This window comes from Aristolochia californica, unplaced genomic scaffold (assembly GCF_029961685.1).
Source record: "Aristolochia californica isolate CCGP_79_NKW_82.1479 unplaced genomic scaffold, dmAriCali1.0.hap1 SCAF_12, whole genome shotgun sequence".
NCBI lineage: Eukaryota > Viridiplantae > Streptophyta > Magnoliopsida > Piperales > Aristolochiaceae > Aristolochia > Aristolochia californica.
This window is the reverse complement of record NW_027181793.1, coordinates 15,996,194-16,019,844: the sequence shown is the minus strand read 5'-3', so window position 1 is coordinate 16,019,844 and position 23,651 is coordinate 15,996,194. Positions and strand designations below refer to the sequence as shown.

At 42.6% G+C, this 23,651-nt stretch overlaps 1 protein-coding gene across 1 annotated transcript in view; it reads right to left on the bottom strand.

Annotated features, from left to right (window-relative positions):
• Positions 1-23,651, bottom strand: part of LOC137945935 (pectinesterase 31) — a 65,202-nt gene that overhangs the window by 15,220 nt on the left and 26,331 nt on the right. Inside the window, exon 4 of the mRNA XM_068792039.1 lies at positions 21,125-21,312. Within this exon, the coding sequence (XP_068648140.1) occupies positions 21,125-21,312 (188 nt within the window). The remainder of the gene's footprint in view (positions 1-21,124; positions 21,313-23,651) is intronic.

The following is a 23,651-nucleotide window of genomic DNA, read 5'->3' as shown; positions in this document are numbered from 1 at the left end:
AGCTTTAAAGCCTTAAAATAGAGGATGAGCCATGCCATGGCCGAATCTAATATATTTCTTCCCTTGATAAAAGCACTTTGGCCATGATGAATGGCAATAGAGAGAACTGCCATGAGGCGACAGGCAAGGAGGCGCACAAGCACCTTGTAGGCACTGGTGGTGAGACTGATCGGTAGATGAAAGTTTTTTAGGGATGAGGGCAATAAACAAAGCTCTGATGCTCCTAAATTTGATGTCATGCTAATAGAACGAGTGGACCATGCAGGCAATGTCGTCTCTGATGAAGGGCCAACATTGACGATAGAATTCCCCATTGAAACCATCCGGGTCCGAAGCGCGATCCAAAGGAAGACCCAGTGCTGCTTTTTCAATTTCCTTACTGGAGAAAGGAAGCTCGATGACACTAGCTGTAGCCGAAGGAATAGCTTGGAAATGAACTGTTTCAAAGAAAGGGCAGACTGGCTGGCAATCAGAATATAAATCTGCAAAAAAGTTCACCAGTGAGTATGAAATAAGGGATCGATCCGAGGTAATCTCACCATTGACGCTGAGCATGGTGATGCGGTTGGCTCTTCTCCATGCAGAGGTAACTGCATGGAAGAATTTAGTATTGGCATCCCCATCAGTGAGCCACTTAAATCTTGCGCGCTGCTTCCAGTGCACGAGCTCACTATAAGCGAAAGACTGCATTTGCCATTGGAGGGCAAATCTATGGGTTACTTCTGAGGAAGAGAGGCTTCTAGATTCTCCTCAAAGTCAAGAGTGGCAATCTGAGAAAGGATGGAGGCTCTCTTGGCTGAGGAAAAGGCCTTTCTCGCAGAGGCCCAGGATCGCAGCAACAACTTCGGCATCTTGAGCTTGGGTAGGAAAGTCCACCCACTCGAACCAGCCACGACCATGCTCTCCCAAAAGGACTGGATAGAGGGGTCCGCCATCCAAGTATTGTTGAATCTGAAGGAGGGGGGGGGGGGGGGGGGGGGGGGGGGGGGGGGGGGATGATATCACATTGTCTGGCAGTGATGTGACTAGTATTGAGGAAGTAAAAACACATCTAACAAAACATTTTCAAATGAAGGACTTCAATTTACTAAAAAATATTGGGAATTGAAGTGGGGACCGCTATTATGGTTTTATCACCTTGACGATTATTATTCATCTGAGGAGCCTCAGTTGCGGCCGAGAGAGATTAGAGAAAAACAACAGCTGTACGCGTGTGCGATCTCTCTTGTAAACTATTTCATCTTCATAGTTGATTACTGTAGTCACGGAAGACAGGACGTAGTCTCACCTTGAGGCGAACCTGTATAAATTTTGTTGTGTTTGTTCTCGTGCTTGCTTTTCCTTTCTTCTGCGATTATTATTATTGCTCTCGTTAGTTTGGAATTAGGGTGTCTAATTCATAATAAGTGGTATTAGAGCTTCAATTCATGATTGACAGCAATGGCTGGCGGAGAAGGATCGGCACTTGGAATCAACAACTTCGATGGTATGGATTTTGCGTTCTGGAGGATGCAGATCAAAGATAATCTTTACAGTAAAAAACTGCACGGACCACCTCTGAATATAAAACCAGAAGGTATAAAAGATGATGAGTGGAATCTCCTTGATAGACAGGTGTTGGGAGTAGTCCGATTAACATTGTCGAACAATGTTGCTCACAACGTGGCGTCAGAGAAAACCACAGCGGGGATGATGAAGATTTTGTCCGATATATATGACAATCCTTCCGCAAATAATAAAGTACATCTCATGATAAAACTCTTCAATTTAAAGATGACAGAAAATACATCAGTGACATCGCATTTGAATGAGTTTAGCACAATTGTCAATCAATTGACCTCCATTCAAATTAAATTTGATGATGAGGTTTGTGCTTTAATTCTTTTGGCGTCTCTGCTAAATTGTTAGGAGCCTATGAGGGTTGCGGTCAGCAACTCTGTAGGCAATGGGAAGTTGATCTTTAATGGTGTTCGGGATACCATTCTTGTGGTGGAAGTTCGTAGAAATGACTCTGGAGAATCATCGATATCTAATTCTGCCCTAAGTGTCAAAACTACGGGCAGGAACTTCGAGAGGAATTCCAACAAAGGCAATGGTAGAGGGAAGTCAAGGATTGGTAGAAGCAAGTCCAAATTTGGAAGGAATGTGGAGTGCTGGAATTGTGGCAACTCTGGTCACATAAAGAAGAACTGCAGAGCACCGAAGAAAGATGAAAAGAAAAATGATGTTGCAAATGTAGTGACTGAAGAAATACAAGATGTTTTACTCTTGTCGGTTGATAATCTTATTGATTCTTGGGTGTTAGATTTAGGAGCATCCTTTCACACCACCGCACATCGTTAGATCACGGAGAATTATGTTGTTGGAGATGATGGGAAGGTGTATCTTGTTGATGGAGAACCTTTGGATATTGTCAGTATTGGTAATGTTAGTTTGAGGATGTCAAACAGGACAATGCAGAAATTTCACAAGGTGAGACATGTACCAAAACTGATGCGTAATCTGATCTTAGTAGGGCAGCTTGATGATGAAGGTCATAATGAGACTTTTAATGGTGCTGCGCAGAAAGTCACTAAGGGAATCATGGTTGTTGCACGATAAGTTAAAACTGGAACTCTTTACATCACTACGAGTTGCAGAGACACGGTTGCAGTTGCTGATGTTGTTACTGATTCTGATTTGTGGCGTTAGAGGCTCGGTCATATGAGTGAGAAAGGAATGAAAGTGTTTTAGTCCAAAGGGAAGCTACCAGTGTTGAAAACTGTAAATAACAGTTTGTGTGAAAACTGTATTTTCAGCAAGCAAAAAGGGGTTAGCTTTTCAAAGGCTGGAAAAGAGCAAAAGACAGCAAAATTGGAGTTGGTTCACACAAATGTGTGGAGGTCTTCAACTGTTACTTCCCTTGGTGGTTCTAACTACTATGTGATATTTATTGATGATGCAAGCAGAAAGGTATGGGTTTATTTCTTGAAAAAGAAATCTGATGTTTATGAAACCTTCAAGAGATGGAGAGCAATGGTTGAGAATAACACATATTTGAAGGTGAAGTGTTTGCAGTCAGATAATGGAGGAGAATACATAGATGATAATTTCAAGCGGTACTGTGTCGATAATGGAATCAAGATGAAGTAGACCATTCCTGGAAAACCTCAACAGATTGGTGTGGCTAAGATGATGAATAGGACTTTGAACGAGCGTGCTAGGAGCATGAGATTGCATGCGGGATTGCCAAAGATATTCTAGTCTGAGGCAATTAGCACCGCTGCTTACTTGATCAACAGAGCTCCCTCAACACCATTGGATTGCAAAATACCAGAAGAGGTCTGGAGCAGCAAAGAGGTAAACTTTTTTTTCTTGAAAGTTTTTGGTTGTGTTTATTATATTCATATTGATTTTGCTATTAGAAATAAACTTGATGCTAAATTTAAGATATGTTTCTTTATTGGCTATGGTGGTACTAAGTTTGGTTATCGCTTCTGGGATGACCAAAGTCGTAAGGTTATCAGGAGCAAAGATATCATCTTCAATGAAGATGCCTGTATAAAGACAGGTTGATAATAGAGTCTGAGAGCACAAGTGATGAAGCCAAGAAGTCTGAAGTGCTTCAATTGAAAGATCTTCCAGTTATTGAGATGAAGAATATTGCTCAGGAAAACCAGGAAAACCAGGAAAACAGATCCCCAGAAGTAAATCAGAACATTCCTATTATAGAACTCAAGAGATTTGCCAGAACTAGCAGACCACAACACAAGTACTCCCCTGGGTTGAATTATTTTCTCTTGACAGATAAAGATAAACCAAAGAGCTATGAGGAAGTCATGCAAGCTGATGAATCAACCAAGTGGGAGTTGGCCATGTGGGATGAGATGGATTCACTGTTATCCAATCATACATGGCAGTTGACCAAGCTACCAAAAGCAAAGAAGGCCTTGCAGAATAAATGAGTGTACCGAATAAAAGATGAACATAATGGTAGCAAGCGGTACAAGGTAAGACTGGTGGTAAAGGGCTTTCAACAAAAAGAAGGCATTGACTACACTGAGATTTTCTCTCCAGTAGTGAAATTGACTACTATTAGAACAGTGCTTGGACTAGTGACAAATGAAGAGTTGCACTTAGAGCAGTTGGATGTAAAGACAACCTTTCTTCATGCTGATTTGGAGGTTGAAATTTACATGAAGCCACAAGGTTTCAAAGCACAAGGAAAGGAGAAAATGATGTGCAAACTTCAAAAGAGCTTGTATGGTCTTAAACAATCTCCAAGACAATGGTATAAGAAGTTTGACACCATTATGAGTAGTAATGGTTTCTTGAGGTGCCAGGCGGATCATTGTTGTTATGTGAAGAAGCTTGATGACACCTACATCATCCTACTGCTATATGTTGATGACATGTTGATAGCAAGTGCTTGCAAATAGGATTGTCCAAGAAGTTTGCAATGAAGGATTTAGATGCTGCAAAACAAATCCTTTACTAGGGACATTAATGTCTTGAAACTGTCACAAGAAGAATATGTGAAGAAGGTGAGTAGATTCAACATGAATAATGCAAAACCAGTGAGTACACCTTTTGGCTAATCACTTTAGGCTATCTAAGGAGCAATCACCTTTACATAGCAGGAGCAAGCCAACATGCCCAATGTGCCTTATGTTTCTACTATTGGTAGTCTCATGTATGTCATGGTGTGCAATAGACAAAACATAGCTCATGCAATGAGAGTTGTGAGCAGATATATGAGTAATTCAGGTAAACAACATTGGGAAGCAGTGAATTGGATCCTCAGATATTTGAGAGGCACTACAGACTCAACCTTAGGTTTAAGAAAGTCAGATTTGGGATTACAGGGTTATGTAGATGCTGACATGGCTAGAGACATTGATGGCAGGAAGAGTACCACTGGATATGTATACACATTGGATGGTACAACAGTTAGTTGGGTCTCTAAGTTGCATAAAATAGTTGCTCTTTCCACTATTGAGGCAGAATATGTCGCCGTGACCGAAGCCAGCAAAGAGATGGTATGGCTTCAGTCCTTCTGGGAAGAATTAGGTCTCAAGCATGGGAAGAATGTGTTGTATTGTGACAGTCAGAGTGCTATTTATTTAGCAAAGAATCTTGTTTATCATGCCAGAACAAAGCACATACAAGTGAGTTATCACTTCATCAGATCGACTTTGGAGGATGGAGACTTTTTTTTAGAAGAAAGTGTGAATGTATTACTCAAGAAAGATTACAAACCTCGAAGCTATAAAGACATTTCCTCCACAACAAGATGTTGGAGGGAAACACCCTTTTTCGCTTGAGCATCGGCTAAATGATTAGCCGATCTTGGAACATGTTTCCACGTACATTGTAAAGCTGAAATTAACTTACAGATTTCATCAAATAACTCCCAATGACGCCAAGTGGTTTGGATGGCTTTGTGCACCAGTTGATAATGACTTGAGAATCTCCTTCAACTAAGAGAACACCTTCCTTTTTTTCCTTGAAAAGTTTCAGACCGTGTACAGCCCATATAACTCCGCACAAGTAGAGTCAAAAATACCAATTGGGCCCGCATATGTGAAGAGAAGATTAGAGCTTTCATCGTGAATTACACCGCCATATCCACCAAGACCCGGACATCCAAGAGTACTTCCATCAAAATTTAACTTAAAATGCCCTTGAGGGGGTTTAGACCATTCAACCATTTCAGGGGCTTTTGCCGGATAAGACATATCTGTAATATTTCGCCAGTTTCCTCGTATGTTTGTCCCCTTTAAATTGCAGAATTCTTTTCAAAGGAGAACCCAAGAGGTTACTTGACCGATAATTTGATCACAAAGAATTTTTCAAGGGAGAGCTTTCTGATTGATTTTTCGATTATTCCTTTCATTACATAAATTCCACACAATGTGCCCAACACAACAAGAGATTAAAATTTTTCCCAATTTGGGTAGATGAGCGCTGACCAAAGTGAGGATTGTGTTATGTAAATCTTGTGATGGGCAATATAAGATTCCAATTTTATCCATCAGTTCGGTCCAGGTCTTACGAGCATATTCACAATGCAGAAGGGTACGGTCTGCTGTTTCAGGAGACGTATTGCAAAACGGGCATTCTGGATTAGGAACATTAGTGCCACATCTTTGTAACGCGTCAGCGGTTAAGATTTTCTTGCGGCATATCGTCCAAATAAAGAACTTTATTCGACGAGGGATAGGCAACAACCATGCAAAGGCAGCAGGGTGTGCAGTATGGGGAGTCGGGTACGAGATCATATGGTGGTACGCAGAAGCTGTAGAGAACATACCTTGTTTGTTCGGTGTCCAGATGAGTGAATCAGGAGAGCTTTTTAGTGTCACATCAGATAGCAGTTTGACCAGGTTAGTGGCATCCAGAGCTTCAGAATCATTCAACGCTCTCCTGAGATGTAGATTCTAGTCACCCGCAGACTGCCAATGATCAGAAACCATCATGTTTCGAGATCTTGATAGTTGATATAGCCGTTGATGACTATCCTTTAAACAGCTTGAGCCAATCCACCAGTCCGTCTAGAATAGAGTTTCGTTTCCGCACCCGACGTAGCATTTGACGGCAGACTTGAAGGTAGGTAAGAACTCGGCGATTTTCTTCCAAACAGGAGATAACTTATAAGGTCTTCCCCCATCCATCCACCAACCATTGACTGTTCCGGATTTTATTTTCACTATTTGGTGCCACAACAGAGTGGGTTGCATGTTGAATTTCCAAATCCACTTCAAGAGCAAGGCCTTGTTTGTCGTAGCAATGTCCCGAATCCCGAGGCCCCCCATTATAATTGGTTAACAAATATCTCCCCATTTTACAAGATTAAACTTTCTTTCCCCATTTAGCCCGTCCCATAAGAATCTTCTTTTTAAAAGCTCTATCCGATCCCGAATAGACGCAGGACAATGATAAAGAGATAAAAAATAGGATGGAATACCATGTAGGCAGGATTTGATAAGAACCAACTTACCAGCTTTGGATAAAAATTTCCCTTTCCATGAGGCGAGACGCTTCTCGAGACGCTCAACAACCGGGGACCAGGAGTTCTTTGAAGGCAATAGCGGAGTCATAGGCAGACCCAGATATGTGCTTGGAAAAGACGCAACCTTACACCCCAGATAAGTTGCCATCGAATTGAGAATAGAGGATTCAATATTAAATCCAAAAATTGAAGTTTTCTCCCCACTAATCTTTTGACCAGTGGTCAATTCAAAGATGTTCAATACTGCTTTCATGTGTGTGACTTGTCTCATGGACCCTTCTCCAAACAGGATAGTATCATCAGCATATTGTAAAATGGGAATGTCTTGGTTCGGGTCTACAGAAACAGGATTTAGCCATCCCGAGCGTTTTCCACAGCGGATCATGGAGGTAAGGTATTCTCCTACGAGAGTAAAAATGAATGGAGATAGAGGGTCTCCTTGTCTTATCCCCCTAGAAGCTTTGAAATAACCTCGAGGTTTACTATTTACCAAGACAGAATAAGAAGGAGAGGAAATACAACTCATCCAAAATTTCCATCTTGTGCCAAAACCCATACGATCAAAAAGATAGTCAACAAGTTTCCAGACAGCCCAGTCAAAAGCTTTCTCAAAATCAATTTTCAGAACAAACCTTGGAAGGGATGATTTTTTTAAAGAATCAAGGAGTTCATGAATAGTAAGAGAAGAGTCCAGGATGTTTTTGTCTCAGAGAAAAGCACTTTGACAAGGATTAATTACCTTGGAAAGGACTGCTTTCAACCGATTAGCCAAGAGACACCCAATGATTTTATATGAACTGGAAGTGAGGCTTATGGGACGAAAAATCTTTGGGTAACTCCGAATTTGTTTTTTTGGGAATAAGAGCAATAAAAGATGCGCCAATCCCAGAATGGGTTATTCCCACTTGGTGAAAATTGTGAATGAAGGCACATACATTGTTTTTTAACAAGTCCAAAAAACAGTGGTAAAACTCACCATTAAAACCATCTGGTCCGGGGGCTTTATCTTTAGGTAGACCGAGGACAGTCCATTCAATTTCTTCTGATGAGAATGGTTTTTCAAGATCTGCAACATCTTCAGATGAGATACAATAGAAATCGAGTTGATGGAGTTTCGGTCTTCCGAAACAGACTTCTGAGTATAGTTCTATGAAGTAATTCACCAAAAGGTTAGAAATGGAGGCACTATCTGTAACCACTTGTTCTCCATTACAGAGAGCAGTGATACGGTTAGTCCTCCTGGCTGAGGCGATGGAATGAAAAAACTTTGTATTTCCATCTCCCTCGGTCATCCATCGAAATCTTGAACGTTGTTTCCAACGAACAGACTCAGAACGAAGAAACTTCAGATATTCAAAATTTAAATTATTTCTAACCAATAAATCAGAAGGAGAGATTAATCTTTGTTCCTCCAGTAGATCCCACTCAGAGATGCGGCGGTGAATCGATTCTTTCTGGGAAGCAGCAAAAATTCGGTGATTTTTTTCCCACAGTTTGATCTTTGTCTTGAGGGCTTTGAGTTTCAGAGGGAGGGCCCAGCCCAGGTTCGGAAGATTTTCCTGCTCGAGCCACCACATTTTGAAGGAAGGAATGAAGGCCTCGGTTAACAACCAGGCGTTCTCAAACCGAAAAGGAGATCTTTCCCACATAACCGAACGAGTATTGAGTTGGATAGGCCAATGGTCAGATCCGATTTTATTCAGGACTTGGCCAGAAACGTTGGGGAAGAGGAGGTTCCATTCATTGTTGACAAAGAATTGGTCCAGTTTAGACAAAATAGGGGGGTTCTGGCAATTTGTCCAGGTGAATTTTTTTCCCGAGAGAGGGACTTTTTGAGAGAGCAAGACTGTTAATAAAATCAAAAAAAGCTCTCAAGGTTGAAGAGGTTCGGGAGGCAGGAAGGCTTTTGTCTGAGCAAAGGAGTGTCGCATTGAAATCTCCTCCAAGAAGCCAAGGGAGGTCCCATAACTCGACAAGTTGGAAGATTTCGTCCCAGAAAGCCGCCCGATAACGGTAACGAGTAGGTCCATAGATGCCAGCTAGCGCCCAAGATGTTCCAAGGTTGTGATCGAGAAGTTGGAGACCGATTGAGTATTGTCCTGGTACTATGGATACAGCATCAAAAGCATTTGGATCCCAGATGACAATTATGCCTCCTGACCGTCCAATTGCATCCACATTGGCCCACGCAGGATTGGTGTCATACCATAAATCACATACAATTGAATAATAAAAAAACTACAGCTTATTTTCAAGAAGAATAGCAATTTTAGGTTTAACATCAAAAAGCGTTGCTCTGATGAGGGCTCGCTTAGATAGAGAGTCGAGTCCTCTGACATTCCAAGATACAACAATCATGTAGATCGGGAGGTATTGATATTCAATGCCGTCAAGCCAGCTTCGAGGTAGCCCGAACAGAAGATGTTTGCAAGCTCCGACATTTTTGAAAATTCCTCCCGTGGGACGTCTCGTTCTTGCTCCAGTAGAAACAGGAGAAGATTATCCCGCAGAGTGGGAGTTAAGGCCATGGATGGGGTAGGGTTTGGGATTATAGTTGGGGGGAGGTCGGACCAAGTTGGGGGGGATTTCAGAGGAGAAGACAGGGGGAAGATCGAACCAATCAGGAGGAATCTCCATGGGAAGGACAGGGGGGGAGTTTGGAGTGGGGAAGGTGGGGGGGTGGTATCTTTGGCTTTATCTTTTCCTTTTTTTTTCCTAGAGTAGGTGTATAGGTAAGGGGTTGTGACATATTGTTTTTCGGCATTGGTCTGCAGGGAAGGGGTGGTTGTTTTGGGGGTTGAAGCCTCCATAGTGTCCGTGTGTGGGTGGATAATTCGAAGGGGAGTGGGGCAGAGAATAGTAGGGGAGTGGATATATAGAGTGGGTGGGGAGGAATATGGGGGGTCGAAATCCCAGGTGGAATTGGGATTTGAACAAAGGAGGAATGAATAAGGAGGGCTTGACGGGGCTCGAGGTGGATCAGCATATGGGGAAATTTGTGTCAGAGGGGGAGGGTCCGATGGGACAGTGAGAGGAGCGGGAAATTGGATGATTTGATGTGGGAAGGTTGAGGGAGGGGGTCGATGTGGGAATGCTTGGGGAAGGAGCCAAGGTTGTGGGTGATAGAGTGGAGAGATGGGGGTTAGTCGAGGTGGATAAACCTCGGGAAGGTGAAGAGGTGGCGTATGGCAGGTGAGGGGTAGACAAAGATCGAGGCCTTCGGGAAGCGAAAGATTTTGGGTAGGGTGGCAGAGGGGGGGCGGTTTAAATATGATGGGACGGGAGGTCGTGATGTGGGGTCAAGACTGTTACGATTGAGAAACTGAAATTGTGTGCAACTTCAGTTGAACTTCTCTCTGAGGATTGAGAAGTTGTTGTCGCTGCAGAGGAGATATTGATAATGGATTAGTCTGCAAATGGGAAATTGTTCAGTTGTGGAGCCTAATTAACACCTTACCCTCCTAGGGGGTTCAGGGGCAGAGCCCCCGGGTGGGTCCACGATATATTGACTGTTGTGTCATTAAGGGTAGTTTGGGGGTTTCACACTTGTAATCCGGTTGCCCTAATTTTCTCTTTATATATGGGGGCGCCGCTGTTAGGGTTTTATCACCTTGACAATCATTATTCATCTGAGGAGCATCAGTTGTGATCGAGAGAGATTAGAGAAAAACAACACTTGTAAGTGTGTACGATCTCTCTTGTAAACTATTTCATCTTCATAGTGGATTACTGCAGCGGCGGAAGATAGGACGTAGTCTCACCTTGAGGCAAACTTGTATAAATCTTGTTGTGTTTGTTCTCGTGCTTGTTTTTTCTTTCTTCTGAGATTATTATTATTGCTCTGTGTCTAATTCCTAACAAAAAGTATGTTATATATATGTTACAAGAGTATGCGTTTGGGTGCCAAATTGGTTGAAAATCCAATGGAAGTTGGACATGATCTTCATGATGATCAGAGTGTTGAACTCAATGATAAGACATATCGAAGGTTAGTTGGCAAACTCATATATGCTATTGTTATTCACCCAAATATTTCTTTTGATATCAGTGTAGTTATCTAGGTCATGAAATGCCCACAAAAAATCCATCTGGATGCTACACAAAGGATCTTGAGGTATTTGAAAGGGTCTTTTCTTCAAGCCTTATGATCACCTAAGAAGTTTTTTTTTTATACCTACTATGCTAGTTCCAAACAGGTAGGAAGTGTACCACTGAGTATTGTGTGTTTCTAGGAGGAAATTTGATAAGCTGGAAAAGTAATAAACAAAATGTTATAGTACCCTATCCTGTGCTAAAGCAGAGTATCGAGCAATTGCTCATACTGCCAGTGAATTAAGCTGGGTAAGGTGTTTTTTATGAAAGGTGATTTTATTAAGAGAACCAAAAAAAGGAGGAGCTATCCCCTAACAACAAGAGATTGCAAGGAAGTTTCTTGCTTGGCTAAAACATCAACCATATAATTTGCTGATCTCAGGATTCGAGACCAAAAACATTCAAACAAGCTGACAATTTCCATAATTTCAAAAATAGTATCCCAATGACGCCACGGAAGCGTTGAGGAATGCTCACACCAGCCGATCACCACCTTAGAATCTCCTTCGATGAGAATGGGTCCGGTGCAGTGATCCCGGAAAAAGCGGAGCCCATTAAGCAGATCGTGGAGCTCAGTCGTTGTGGAATCCACAATACCAAGAGGGCCAGTAAAGGAGACGATCTGGTTCCCAAGAGAGTCACGAACCACTCTGCCAAAACCAGCTAAGCCAGGGTTGCCGAAAGAGGATCCGTCAAAGTTTAATTTAAGGACACTGGCAGGCCGCGGGATCTACTTAGAAATAACTTGGAACTTCAAAGATGTGTGAAGTTGGGCAAGACAGCTCCAGTTATCTCTGATGGAAGATCCCGAGAAGGGGGAGAAGGCTTTTCGTGATTAGAGCCATGTAGCAATATTTCCTGAGATAGTTTCAACGACTCTTTCTTAATATGGGTAAGGTTTGTGACACAAAAGTTGGGTTTTCATCAGGATGAGCCTATGACTATGTATTGTTATAATCAAGCAACGATATTTATTGCCAAAAATCTAGTGTTTCATGAGAGGACTAAACACATTAAAGTGGATTGTCATTTTATTCGAGATACCAAGAGTTGGGTTTTCATTAGGATGAACCTATATTATGATAATCGAGCAAGGATATTGCCGAAAATTTAATATTTCATGAAAGGACTAAACACATTGAAGTGGATTGTCATTTTATTTGAGATACTATAATGAGAAAGGAAGTAGTCACTCCCTATGTTCGGTCTAAAGATCAGCTTGGAGATATGTTCACTAAGGCTTTGGAAAAATATGAGTTTGTGGCATTCTACAACAAGTTGGGCCTTATGGATATATATGCTTCAACTTGAAGCTACTGACGGGTATTTTGGATATCTACATTATCTTATTCTACATGCTTGATTATGTGTCTAGTTTGAATTTCATGTAATTTAATTATGTAAAATGAGAGATATAAGGGTAAGTGATTTCTGTAAGGATTTTTTTTTTACTTTCCTAAATCCCACTTAATAAATAGAAGAGGGGTCGAGTTCAAACCCCGATAAGACTCAAATTGAGGTCTCCTTCTCGCCTCCGGTGCAGGAGGTATCTTCAGAGACAGTTGTGGGGAAATTATTCTCTCTTATGTGGGGCCGGTAGGCTTTGCCGACTCCAACACTGGATATTTTTGCCGACTCCAACACTGAATTACAATTTAGTCCTTGGAGAGAGGCGCGAGAGAGGCGATTTGGGCGACTTCGGAGAGAAATTTAACGTTACGCATAAGTGCGCCGGTGAAACACGTAACGTGTGCCGATTTTTGAAAATGAGCCGAGATCTTTCTCCGATCACAGTCCCTTCGGCCGGTGACCGGAACCCTCAAACGGCAGACTTCCGACAAGGATGCCGACTACTTCTCCGACACCGATCGACGGAAAGAGGTTGACTTTCCAAGAAGACACAAAAATTCCGAACCAAAAAAACTTCAAGCCAGACGCTCGGAAACCTTGAATCTTCCCTCCGACAAGCCAACGGAATCTCCTACAGAAGATTTCGAAGCCAGCTGGAAGACGATCTCCCGGCGAAAGAAAAGGAACCCCCCTTTCCATTTCAGCTACAGAAAAAATCGAGTTACATTAGAGAAAGTCGCCTGGAGCTCTGGACAGGTGATTCGCATCTCCTCTATCGTCGTATCGAAGATGTCTTTCATCTGTGTTCCGATGGAAGCCGCTTCAAGCTTCATCCTTCAGTTCCAACGAGCCACGAACGAAGCTAACCGAACCCGTGAACTTTGGACATGGGATTCGATTTTCTTCCTGTCGGCGAGCTCCATTCGGGGACAAAGAGAGTGTCGTGTCGTCCATCAGCATGGCTCAACAGTGCACGCCAAGATCTATATTCCCGAGGCCACCAAATCAGGATTTGGCTGGAAGGAGTTCGAAGAAGCCATCCAGAGCCTCTCTCCGGCGCAGACTCCGACAGAGGGAGTCCCCAGATCCAGCGATACCACCCGAGCCTTCTTCCCCACCCCCCCCCCCCCCCCCCCCCCCCCCCCCCCCCTTATATCCAAGCCTCATCAGCGGCAAAACACTCCTCTGAGTCCATTTCTCCCCCCAACCAGCCCTCCCCTTCCTTCGAAATTACCTAACCCCCCTAACTCAGCCCTTCAAAACCTCTTTTCAGAAAACCATATTCCTACACACCTTTTTCCTTCAGAAAAATCCAAAACCATCCAAATCTCTCCCAACTTGCTCCATAAAGGGCAACAATTTCTGACCCGCTCTATCCTAGTCCACACCCCCTCCAGTGTCGTCAAATCCAGCATACTTCAATGGCTGACCAATGAGCTTCACCTCCCCTACACACCCAGAATTTCCTACCTCAACCCCCATTCCTAGCTTGTTCACTTTGAAACCCAGCAAGAGTCTTCCGTGGCCCTTGCTCTCACACCTGTGGGCATCATTTCGATATCAGAATGGCTCCCTTCGACTCCTTCTAGTCAATTTGGGCAATGGGCTACAGTCACCGGTGTCCCCGTGGAACTATGGCACAATGAGGTCTTCACGAGCATCATCTCGTAGTTTGGTGACATAATCACTCTGGACCCCCTTACTGAGCACTGGCATCGTTATGATGAGGCCCGGATCCTCATCAATCCTATTCATCCTTGTGAAGGACGCTACTTCCGATGCATTATGGTGGATAATGCCCGATTCTGGATTCGTATAGAGTTGGCAGATATGCAAGATTTCAGAAATGTGACCTCGAGTCCTACAACTAAATTCAGAGACTCTCCGCAACCTGTCCACACATTGAGAGCAGCAACCCTGGCTTCTTCTCCCCAGAAGATGCGTCCTAAACCAGCCAGTCTTACAGTTGGCGATGACTCTATTCCAGCTGCCTCCTTGGTTGTCCCTCCCTCCAGCCTGCCATACCACCCACCCACCAGTCCATCTCAACCCACCACAGATATTATCCCTGATAGAATCTATTCCACCCCCCAGATACCTACAGCTGTCATTCACCTTCCCACTTTACCCCCCGAAATAACCAACCCCCCTCCTCCCCCCCCCCCCAATTAAAAGCCCCGCAGGCATTCCTATAAGTCCATCCCACAGTCCTCACACCCCTCAAACCACCACTCAAATAATGAACTCTCCCCCTCCACCACCTCCGAGATATTCCCACCCCAAAATTCCTCCTCCTCCCCTTGCCACCTACCAGCGCCAGAATAGAGGTCATCTGAGATAGCTTCCCCAAGATGGTCCCAGTGCTATTTCTAGATACCCCTGCAATTCAGAGATAGGGGACTTCATCCTTCCAGAGACGGATGAAATAGCTCAAAAGTATGTGCCTGCTCTTCAGATAGAACAACAAAAATTCGACCCAGAAACCTGGGCATAGATAGTGGAGCTTGCCAAGGTGATGGGCACTGTCTACACGGAGCCTCTCAAGGGAGATAACCACCTGTCTGAGAAATCCAAGAAGACTAGTGATCAATGATCATTATCTCTTGGAATGTTCAAGGAATTGGATCCGTGCGTTGCTGTGCCGCAATTCGGGACCTCTTTGCCTCTACCAAGGCAAATGTTGCTATTTTTCAAGAAATCAAGGCAGCTTCTCTGCCCCTTGGATATACCCGTGAGTTGTGGCCTCACAAGGAGCCTGGATGGGTTTCTGTGGATACGATTAGATCGGTTGGCGCCATTCTGATTGTGTGGGACACTAATACCATTGAGGTGATCGATCACAGTTGTGGCACTTACTCCCTCGGAATCAAATTGAGAGATAAAGGATCGGGGAACATTTGGTGCCTTGTGGGTATGTATGGTCCTACTAGACACCATGAGAGACATCTCTTTTGAGATGACCTTGTGAGGACTTGTCAGAGGTGGCCCATTCCTTTGATGCTTGCGGGAGATTTCAATGTTACCCGCTTCTGCCACGAGAAATCCCCGCCCTCCCAGAGAATCACTACCTCGATGAGGCTATTTGGAGACTTTATTGGCAGCTGGGATCTTGATGAGGTTACCCTATCTAGGAAGACTTCACTTGGTCAAATGGCAAACAACCCCTCGTCCTCTTCAAGCTTGACCGCTTCTTAGCCAGCAACGAATGGCTTCAATTATACAGCAATGCCACAAGCAAAGTCCTTAATAGGGTTGTTTCTGACCATTGGCCGATTATGGTAGATACCCACTTCGGCAGTTCCCCCCCCCCCCCCCCCCCCCCCCCCTCTTTTCAAGTTCAACAATGCTTGGATGGCGGACCCCTCTTTTGACTCCTCTATCCAGTCCTTCTGAGAGAGGATGGTCGTGACGGGCCTGGCCGAGTGGAATTTCCTAGCCAAACTCAAGATGCTAAAGTCGTTGTTGCGATCATGGGCCTCTACGAGAAGGCCTCTTCCTTAGCCGAGAGAGCTGCCGTCCTTTCTCAGATTTCCACTCTGGACTCTGAAGAGGAATCTAGAAGCCTCTCTTCCTCAAAATTAACCCCGAGATATACCCTTCAAGGGCAAATGCAATCCTTCGCTCAAAGTGAGCTCGTGCACTGGAAGCAGTGTGCAAGATTTAAATGGCTCATTGAGGGGGATGCCAATACTAAATTCTTCCATGCAGTCGCCTCTGCTCAGAGAAGAGCCAACTGCATCACCGCGCTCAGCGTCAATGGTGAGAGTACCTCGGATCGATCCCTTATTTCAGACTCACGGGTGAACCTTTTTGCAGAATTATACTCTGATGGCCAGCTAGTTCGCCCTTTCTTCGAAAGGGTTCATCTTCAGGCTATTCCTTCGGCCGCAGCTAGTCTCATCGAGCTCCCTTTCTCTAGTAAGGAAATTGAAAAAGCAACATTAGGTCTTCCTTTGGATCGTGCTCCGGGCACGGATGGTTTCAATAGGGAATTTTATCGCCGATGTTGGCCCTTCATCAGAGACGATATTGCCTGCATGGTACACTCATTCTATCAGCATGGCATCAGATATAGGAGCACCAGAGCTTTGTTTATTGCCCTCAACCCTAAAAAAGAAGAGGCAGAAATTCCTTCTGATTTTCGGCCGATTAGCCTCACCACCAGTGCTTGCGCGCCTCAAGGTGGTTCTCCCTATTGTCATCCATCATGTCCAGAGTGCTTTATCAAAGGAAGAAATATATTAGACTCGGCCATGGCATGTCACAAGCTCATCCACAAGCTTTAAAGCTTCCCAGATTCATCCAAAAGCTTGATTTTGAGAAAACCTTTGACAGAGTTAATTGGAAGTTTTTGGACACTCTCCTGGGGAAGATGGGATTCGGGGGAAAATGGCGTTTCTGGATTCAAAGTTGCATCTCCTCTGCAAGCTACTCCGTTCTTCTCAACGGAACAGCTTGCGGTTATTTTAAGGGATCCAGGGGAATCAGGCAGGAAGACCCCCTTTCCCCTTTGCTCTTCAATGTGATAGCGGAATATCTATCATCTTTGATCTATTCAGCCAAAAATCTGGGTTGGCTCCTCCCCACAACGGACTGTGCAACCTTTGATGTGTCGGTTCTTCAGTTTGTAGACGATACAATTTGCTTTGGGGTTGGTACTATGGATCAGATCCGAAAACTACGTGTTGTATTGGAACAATTTGAACTGGCTTTTGGTCAGAATATTAACTGGAAGAAAACCACCCTAGGCTATCATATTGACTCACCTGTGCTTCAGGGTATGGTTGACTAATTGGGGTGCTCAGTGGGAAACTTGCCAGCTACATATCTTGGACTATCACTCTTTGATTCTCGGCCTTCGGCGATGCTTTTGTCCCCCCTTATTGAGAAATTTGAGAAGAGACTAGCTACTTGGAAGGGCAAGCTTTTATCTACTGCTGGGCGGCTCACTCTCCTCAAGTCTTGTTTGGCAAGACTGCCAAACTATTTATTATCATTCATGCACTATCCGGCCTCTGTTTGCAGCAGGATTGACGCCATCCATCGATGTTTTCTTTGGAGAGGATCAAAGGACACCTTCAGGTATCATTTGGTGAGTTGGAAGGATATTTGCATGCCACGAAATCGGGGTGGTTTAGGAATTCGGCCTACGAAGGAGATGAACAATGCCCATTTGCTCAAATGGATCTGGAACTTCAACATCAGGCATAACAGCCTATGGGGTGATATGGTCAGGTTCTATCTTCAAACTTTGGGTGACTGGTGGAGGGAGGATGGTGCTACTCGGCTCCTATCCCCGATATGGAAATCAATTCAAAAGCTCCTCCTAATATTCAGAGATGCAACTTCCTTTCACACAAGCAATGGAAGGACCCTCCTTTTTGGTTGGATGAATGGTGTGGCCCCCGCACCCTCTCCGAGGATTACCCAAGGCTCTCTAGGGTGGCGAGGGACCTCTCTTGCTCAGTGGCTGATTCTTGGAGAGATCGCTCATAAGTCTTACATTTCGCCGGGGATTAAATGATGAGGAAACTATGGTTTTTTGCTCTCCTCTCCAGACTCAACAGTACTACTATTCGTAAGCATGCAGGTGATAAACTAACATGGAAGCCCAGCATTAATGGCCGATTCACAGTTGCATCCGCCTACTCTCACATTAGAAAACAAGATTAAAGCATGCATGAGCACAAGGCAAACCTGGCATGGAAGCTCTCAGCGCCTAATAAAATCAAATTCTTCGTGTGGATGGCCATCAAGGAACTGATCCTCACCTCTGACAACCTCCATAAAAGAGGTTACACCGCCCCTGATCGCACTTGTCCCCTTTGTGGTGTGTGCGACGAGACAGTCCAACAGGTTCTCTTACATTGCGACTTTTCATGGCAAGTCTGGATGAAGATATTTCAAAAGATTGGTCTCCAAATGGGGCTACATCAGGACCTTTTCGGCACCTTTGAGATGGTTATGGGGATACGCCTTCCTAAGTTGGGCAAGATAATTCTCTTGGCATGCCTTGCGCATGTCCCATGGTGTATATGGCTAGAGCGAAACAACTGGAGATTCAACTCCAAGGCTAGCAACCCGGATAATATAGCCTCTCAGGCAGTGGGCCTTATCTCGAGCTGGCTACATTCTAGGAAGGAGTTTGCTTCTCTATCGGACGTCTCCCTTCGAGAAAATTGGGGCTTGATCACACACATGGCGGGCCCCTGTAGGAATCCGGTTATGGCCACCTAGGATCCTCCCCCTTACGACTGCATCAAACTCAATTTTGATGGCAGTACTTTAGGCTATCCTGGGCCGACTAGAGCTGGTGGTGTTTTCAAAGATAGCAGTGGAGACCCTATTCTATCCTATGCAGGGCCGGTGGGTATTGCTGATTCAAATACTGCTGAAGTGAGTGCTCCTCTATTCGGCCTCCAAATCTTTAAAGAGCGGCCCCATGGCAAGCTGAGTATAGAAGGCGACTCAAAGATTGTCATCAACTGGTGTTAAAAAGAAAGCTCCCCTCCTTGGCGCCACTGGCCAATCACTGATTGTATTGCTGACATTGTGTCATCCATTCATTGTAATTGGAACCTCATTCCTAGATCAGCCAATTCTTTGGCTAATAAATTGGCAAAATTCGGAACCTCCCAGCAATCTCTCATTGTTTGGGAAGGCTTCCCCTCGTGTAATCTGCTCATTTGAGCTCTTATAATAAAATTCAGCATCATTTCAAAAAAAAAAAAAATATCCAAGAAATCAGGGCTGACGTCAACAAAGCGAAGGTGATGCAGGCAGGAAACCCAGGGTGGATTGCACATAATGCAGAAAAGAGTGATTTTTCACTCAATAAACCCTCATGGAATAGTAGATATTCTCAGAACTGCTGAAGCAGTAGTAGTGGTCATCAACCCTAGGGTTATGGCAGAGGAAAAACACCAAAGTTCATATTTTTACCAACTAGTCACAACAGATTTCGAAAATTCCCCCTTTCAAGAAGTCATGGACTTCATAGAAGGAAGAGGAAGCCTTCACTTGCTTGTAACCAGGTCTTACTGCTCATATACCATGTGAAAGTATGGAATAAGAGGGATTGAGAGAGGAAGAAGAGGAGAAGAGGAGAAGAGAGAAGGAGAGAATGTGGCAGCAAAGAGAGAGGTCTCTCTTGTAAATTAGGGTTCTGTTCGACCCCTAATCACCTTATAAAGCCTAAAAGAGAGTGTAAGGACAATAACGCCCCTACTCACTTGACTTAATTATACCCTTACATCTCCTTCATTACACCTCCTAACTATATAAACTATTTTTTTTTAAATGATGCTAAGTACATAAACCATTACATACTGAATAAGATAAGCCTATTTCCAGGAAGTGCAGGCAATGAAAATTTACCAAATTACCCTTCTACAGTATTTTTCAACACTAGAAAATGCATCCATGCTACATCAAAATAATACAAGAAAACCAAATTCCAGAAATTGACAATGATTTTTACAGGAAAATTATTTTTGGGAATGAGAAACAAGATTCCTGGAAATAACAGGGAGAACAATTTCATGAACAAGAATTTACAGGAATATATTTCCCAGGAAAACATATTTCAAGAAGATATTTATGAGAAAACTGTTTAGGGAAAAAAAATTGGGTTATTCAAAACAACAGCCTGGGTTACTGGAAAAATCGAAAGCTTACAGACTAGAAAGGGTAGCGAGGGAAACAGATTCCCTTCTTCAACCTTTGCTCAAATAACAGAGAATTAATTGATGTCAACAGTAACCAAGAAATCGATTTGAAAAGAAGGTCAATCATACTAATCATAGATATTACCTTTCTTCCAAAAATACTGATTGTAAATAAAAAGAAGCCAATTTTCCATCATCATGGCTAACGCAAGACTTTTCAGAAAGAAATCAACCAGACCAGAGCTTTGAAATCAGGATCTGGCTTTGATTTTATGTTATGATGCAAAATCAGAGTAAAAAATGAGAAATCTGAGAGAGGACAAGAAGTTGAAGAAGAAATAACTTGTCAAGTAAACTCAGACTCACAGCAAAATCATATGAAGGTATTGATTTCCACAGGCCTCATATTTATACAGTTCAAGAGATGCATGAAACAGTCAGTAGGAAAGAAAAATGTGTTTAACTACAACTAGAAAATACATAAAATAGGTTAGGTTCCTCGTAAGCTAGGATTCCTCTTCCACGTAGACTACTCTAATTGTAATGTCCTAGAATTATAGTCCACTCCACAATTCCTTATTGTATTCAAACTTCTACTAATTAAGGATCCATTAAAGGAAATCAGCCTGTCATCCAAAGATCAGTCAGGCAGCTATGGTATTCAGTTCTCTTACTTTCCCTCTCTTTATCAAGTTTTATTTCTTGACAAGGGCAGTAGACCTCCAGTTATCAGTTAGGTTACACAAGTCGCGTTCCAAAAAGACTGCTAAAGCATTCATAAGCATAGACCTTAAACCTAATAAATTTTTGTTTCTTAAAAATAGAACTAACTTAAAAACTGATAGCTCCTATCAATTAAAAACTAACATTCTAACTTCTTCTTTAACAATTTACTAGGGAGCACCAAAGGACAATGCTGTATGTGCTGAATTCACAAAATCAACAGTGTGCAAATAGCTCTGAAAAGATATTGGAGTTCAACTTTTGTCAAATTTAAAACCATAAGATAGGCCAGACTTCATACCTCAAGAACACATAACCTGTTATCTCCTGAGAAGATTTCCTGCTTTGAGCAGTTATAAATCCAGGGGATTTGCAATGAATATGACAATGCTCCAGAAGAGCAGTACTATTTCCAAAAATGAAGTCTACACTGCCTTCAATATAGCAATCTCTAAGATACTGTTTTCCATAATGCAAGTATAAAGTGTCCTGCAGGAGAGATACAAAGATGACCATCTCAACCAAAAACCTAAATCTCAGCAGAAGAATAGTATGAAAGTTCATTACAATACCTTGATTTGATAAGCTCTCCAATAAGATAAAAATTAACAAACCAGAGAATAAATATGGAAGACTCTCACCGTACCTTTACAACCATAAAGCAGGAGCAGCCCCTCTGAGTCTCCTTATAAACTTTTATATTGTTATTGATAAGTAGACCATAATTTTTATTCATTGCCTGCTCATGTTGCAGTATGGAACACTCTTTGTGGCAAGGTGTACATCAAATTACGAAATTTCCTCAGTCAATGCATCTACTGGCCTTTTACATGGTCGCAGAAAATCTTTAGGACAGTAAGGTCCCTCTCTATATGCATAAATGCCATTAAGGCCATGGTCAGACAATAAAAAATGGAGCCTGTTTTTTATGTTTCCTTGGTTCATAGAGATGGTAAGCTATCATCTCATCAAAAACCAAAGTCTCAGGCATCTCCCTAGGTGCCTCCATTTAAAGCTCAATTTCCAAGGCAGGTCCCAAGACAATGCTAGATGTAAGGTAACATGTGGTCAGATGGAAAGGGTGGATATAACTGATGTAGACCTTAAGGTTGTTTACTCATTAAAGGGTAAACTGAAAGTGATTCCTCAGGTGCTGAAAGTTTTCAAAATTTGCTATTCCAACCCCACTTGTGGTTTTCTATTGATTTTACAAAAGAGAAAAATGGTGAGAGAGATAAGGGTTTAGAAACTGCTTTCCCCTATCTATAATTTAAACAATATTCAAAAGTAAATCCATGTCCACACTTTCCCTTAAACCCTAGGAAACAACTTTTTACAGGAAATAATTTTTCTAGAAAAAAAACAGAACTAAATAATCTCTAAATTAGAACTTCTAACACTCTCCGTCACAATCCCCATTTGAAGCATAAGAAAAAAGAAAATACAAAATTGGTCTTCAACACAAAATGTCTCTTCAAACAATTTGCAACTGTCATTGCCTCATGGCTTGTATGTAGTTTTCGGCTTTTGAGTTTTCACACGTAGGATAGTTCTTAGGCTTAACTTCGTTAGCATTCACACGTAGGATAGTTCTTAGGCTTAACTTTGTTGGCATTCACACACTTATACTCTTTCTCCCCCCTCAAGCCAGCGAATACATGCCAATGATCCCCAGTCCTGAAGATAATAGCAACACTACATATGCACTTGAAAACTTAAAGAGTGGAATTCACTTTCCACTCACTTAAGTGACAAAATTGCATTAGTGAACATGGAATGTTGGGGTAGAATTCATTTCACCAAGAGAAAATCAATCACCTCATTTCTTCTTTAAATGATGAAATTTGATATTCCACCTCTCACAAGTGGAATCCACTTTCCATTGAATGGTTCCATCTCCCCCTTCATTCTTCCTCCTTCCTCATCTTCTCTGCAACTGCTGTTCTTCCTTCTTCCACCCCCCCCCCCCCCCCCCCCCCCCCCCCCCCCCCCACTCTTACCTAGTCTTTCTTCTAATTATCTCATCCTAAATCCATTTTATTAATGAACTCTATAACACTTTCCATGAGGTTACACTAAAATTAAAAAATACATTTCATTACACTTTCTATAGGACACAGTAACACAAAAAACTGCATTCTCTAAGGAAAGTAAATTACCCTAGAATTTACATTCACGTTCTCTTTCCCTGAGTGATCTACTTTCCAAGTACACTAAGCCCCCTTGACTAACAAACCACCTTGAAATGACCAATTGGACAAAACATCCAGAACAAATACTAGAAAAGACAAGGAGTCTCACAACCCCCCAACTAGAGAGCACAACCTATGAAATGGGTAGAAAGAATTAGTGTAATACAAACAATAAAAAGACTTAAGATCAAATGATTTACAAAAAAAAAGGATAAAAATCACTAAGTAGAAAAACTAGTATTTCAAGGATGGTAGTAGAAAAACCATTAAGGGCAATAATAAGTCACCAAAGAAAAAAATAAAAAGACCAACCCAAGAAATTCAAAACAAAAAAAGGTTTGACACACTCAATTCTCAAAACACTGGAAAAACATTTCCATGACAAAGTTTGAACCACAAAATTAAAAGTCTCAACATAATCAAAAACTCCAAAACATAACATAATGAATTGATCTTATCAAATAAGAGTGAATCCATGTTAAAATTTTCAGACGATATGGGAAACGGGTAGAAGTGAAAATTCAAACAATACAGAAAAGCTTACAAAGAGGATCAATATTGACTAATTTGAAGTGCATGGTAACATGAGACATCAATAGCAGAGATAAAAAAATTCTTGAGTTCTCTTCATAACAA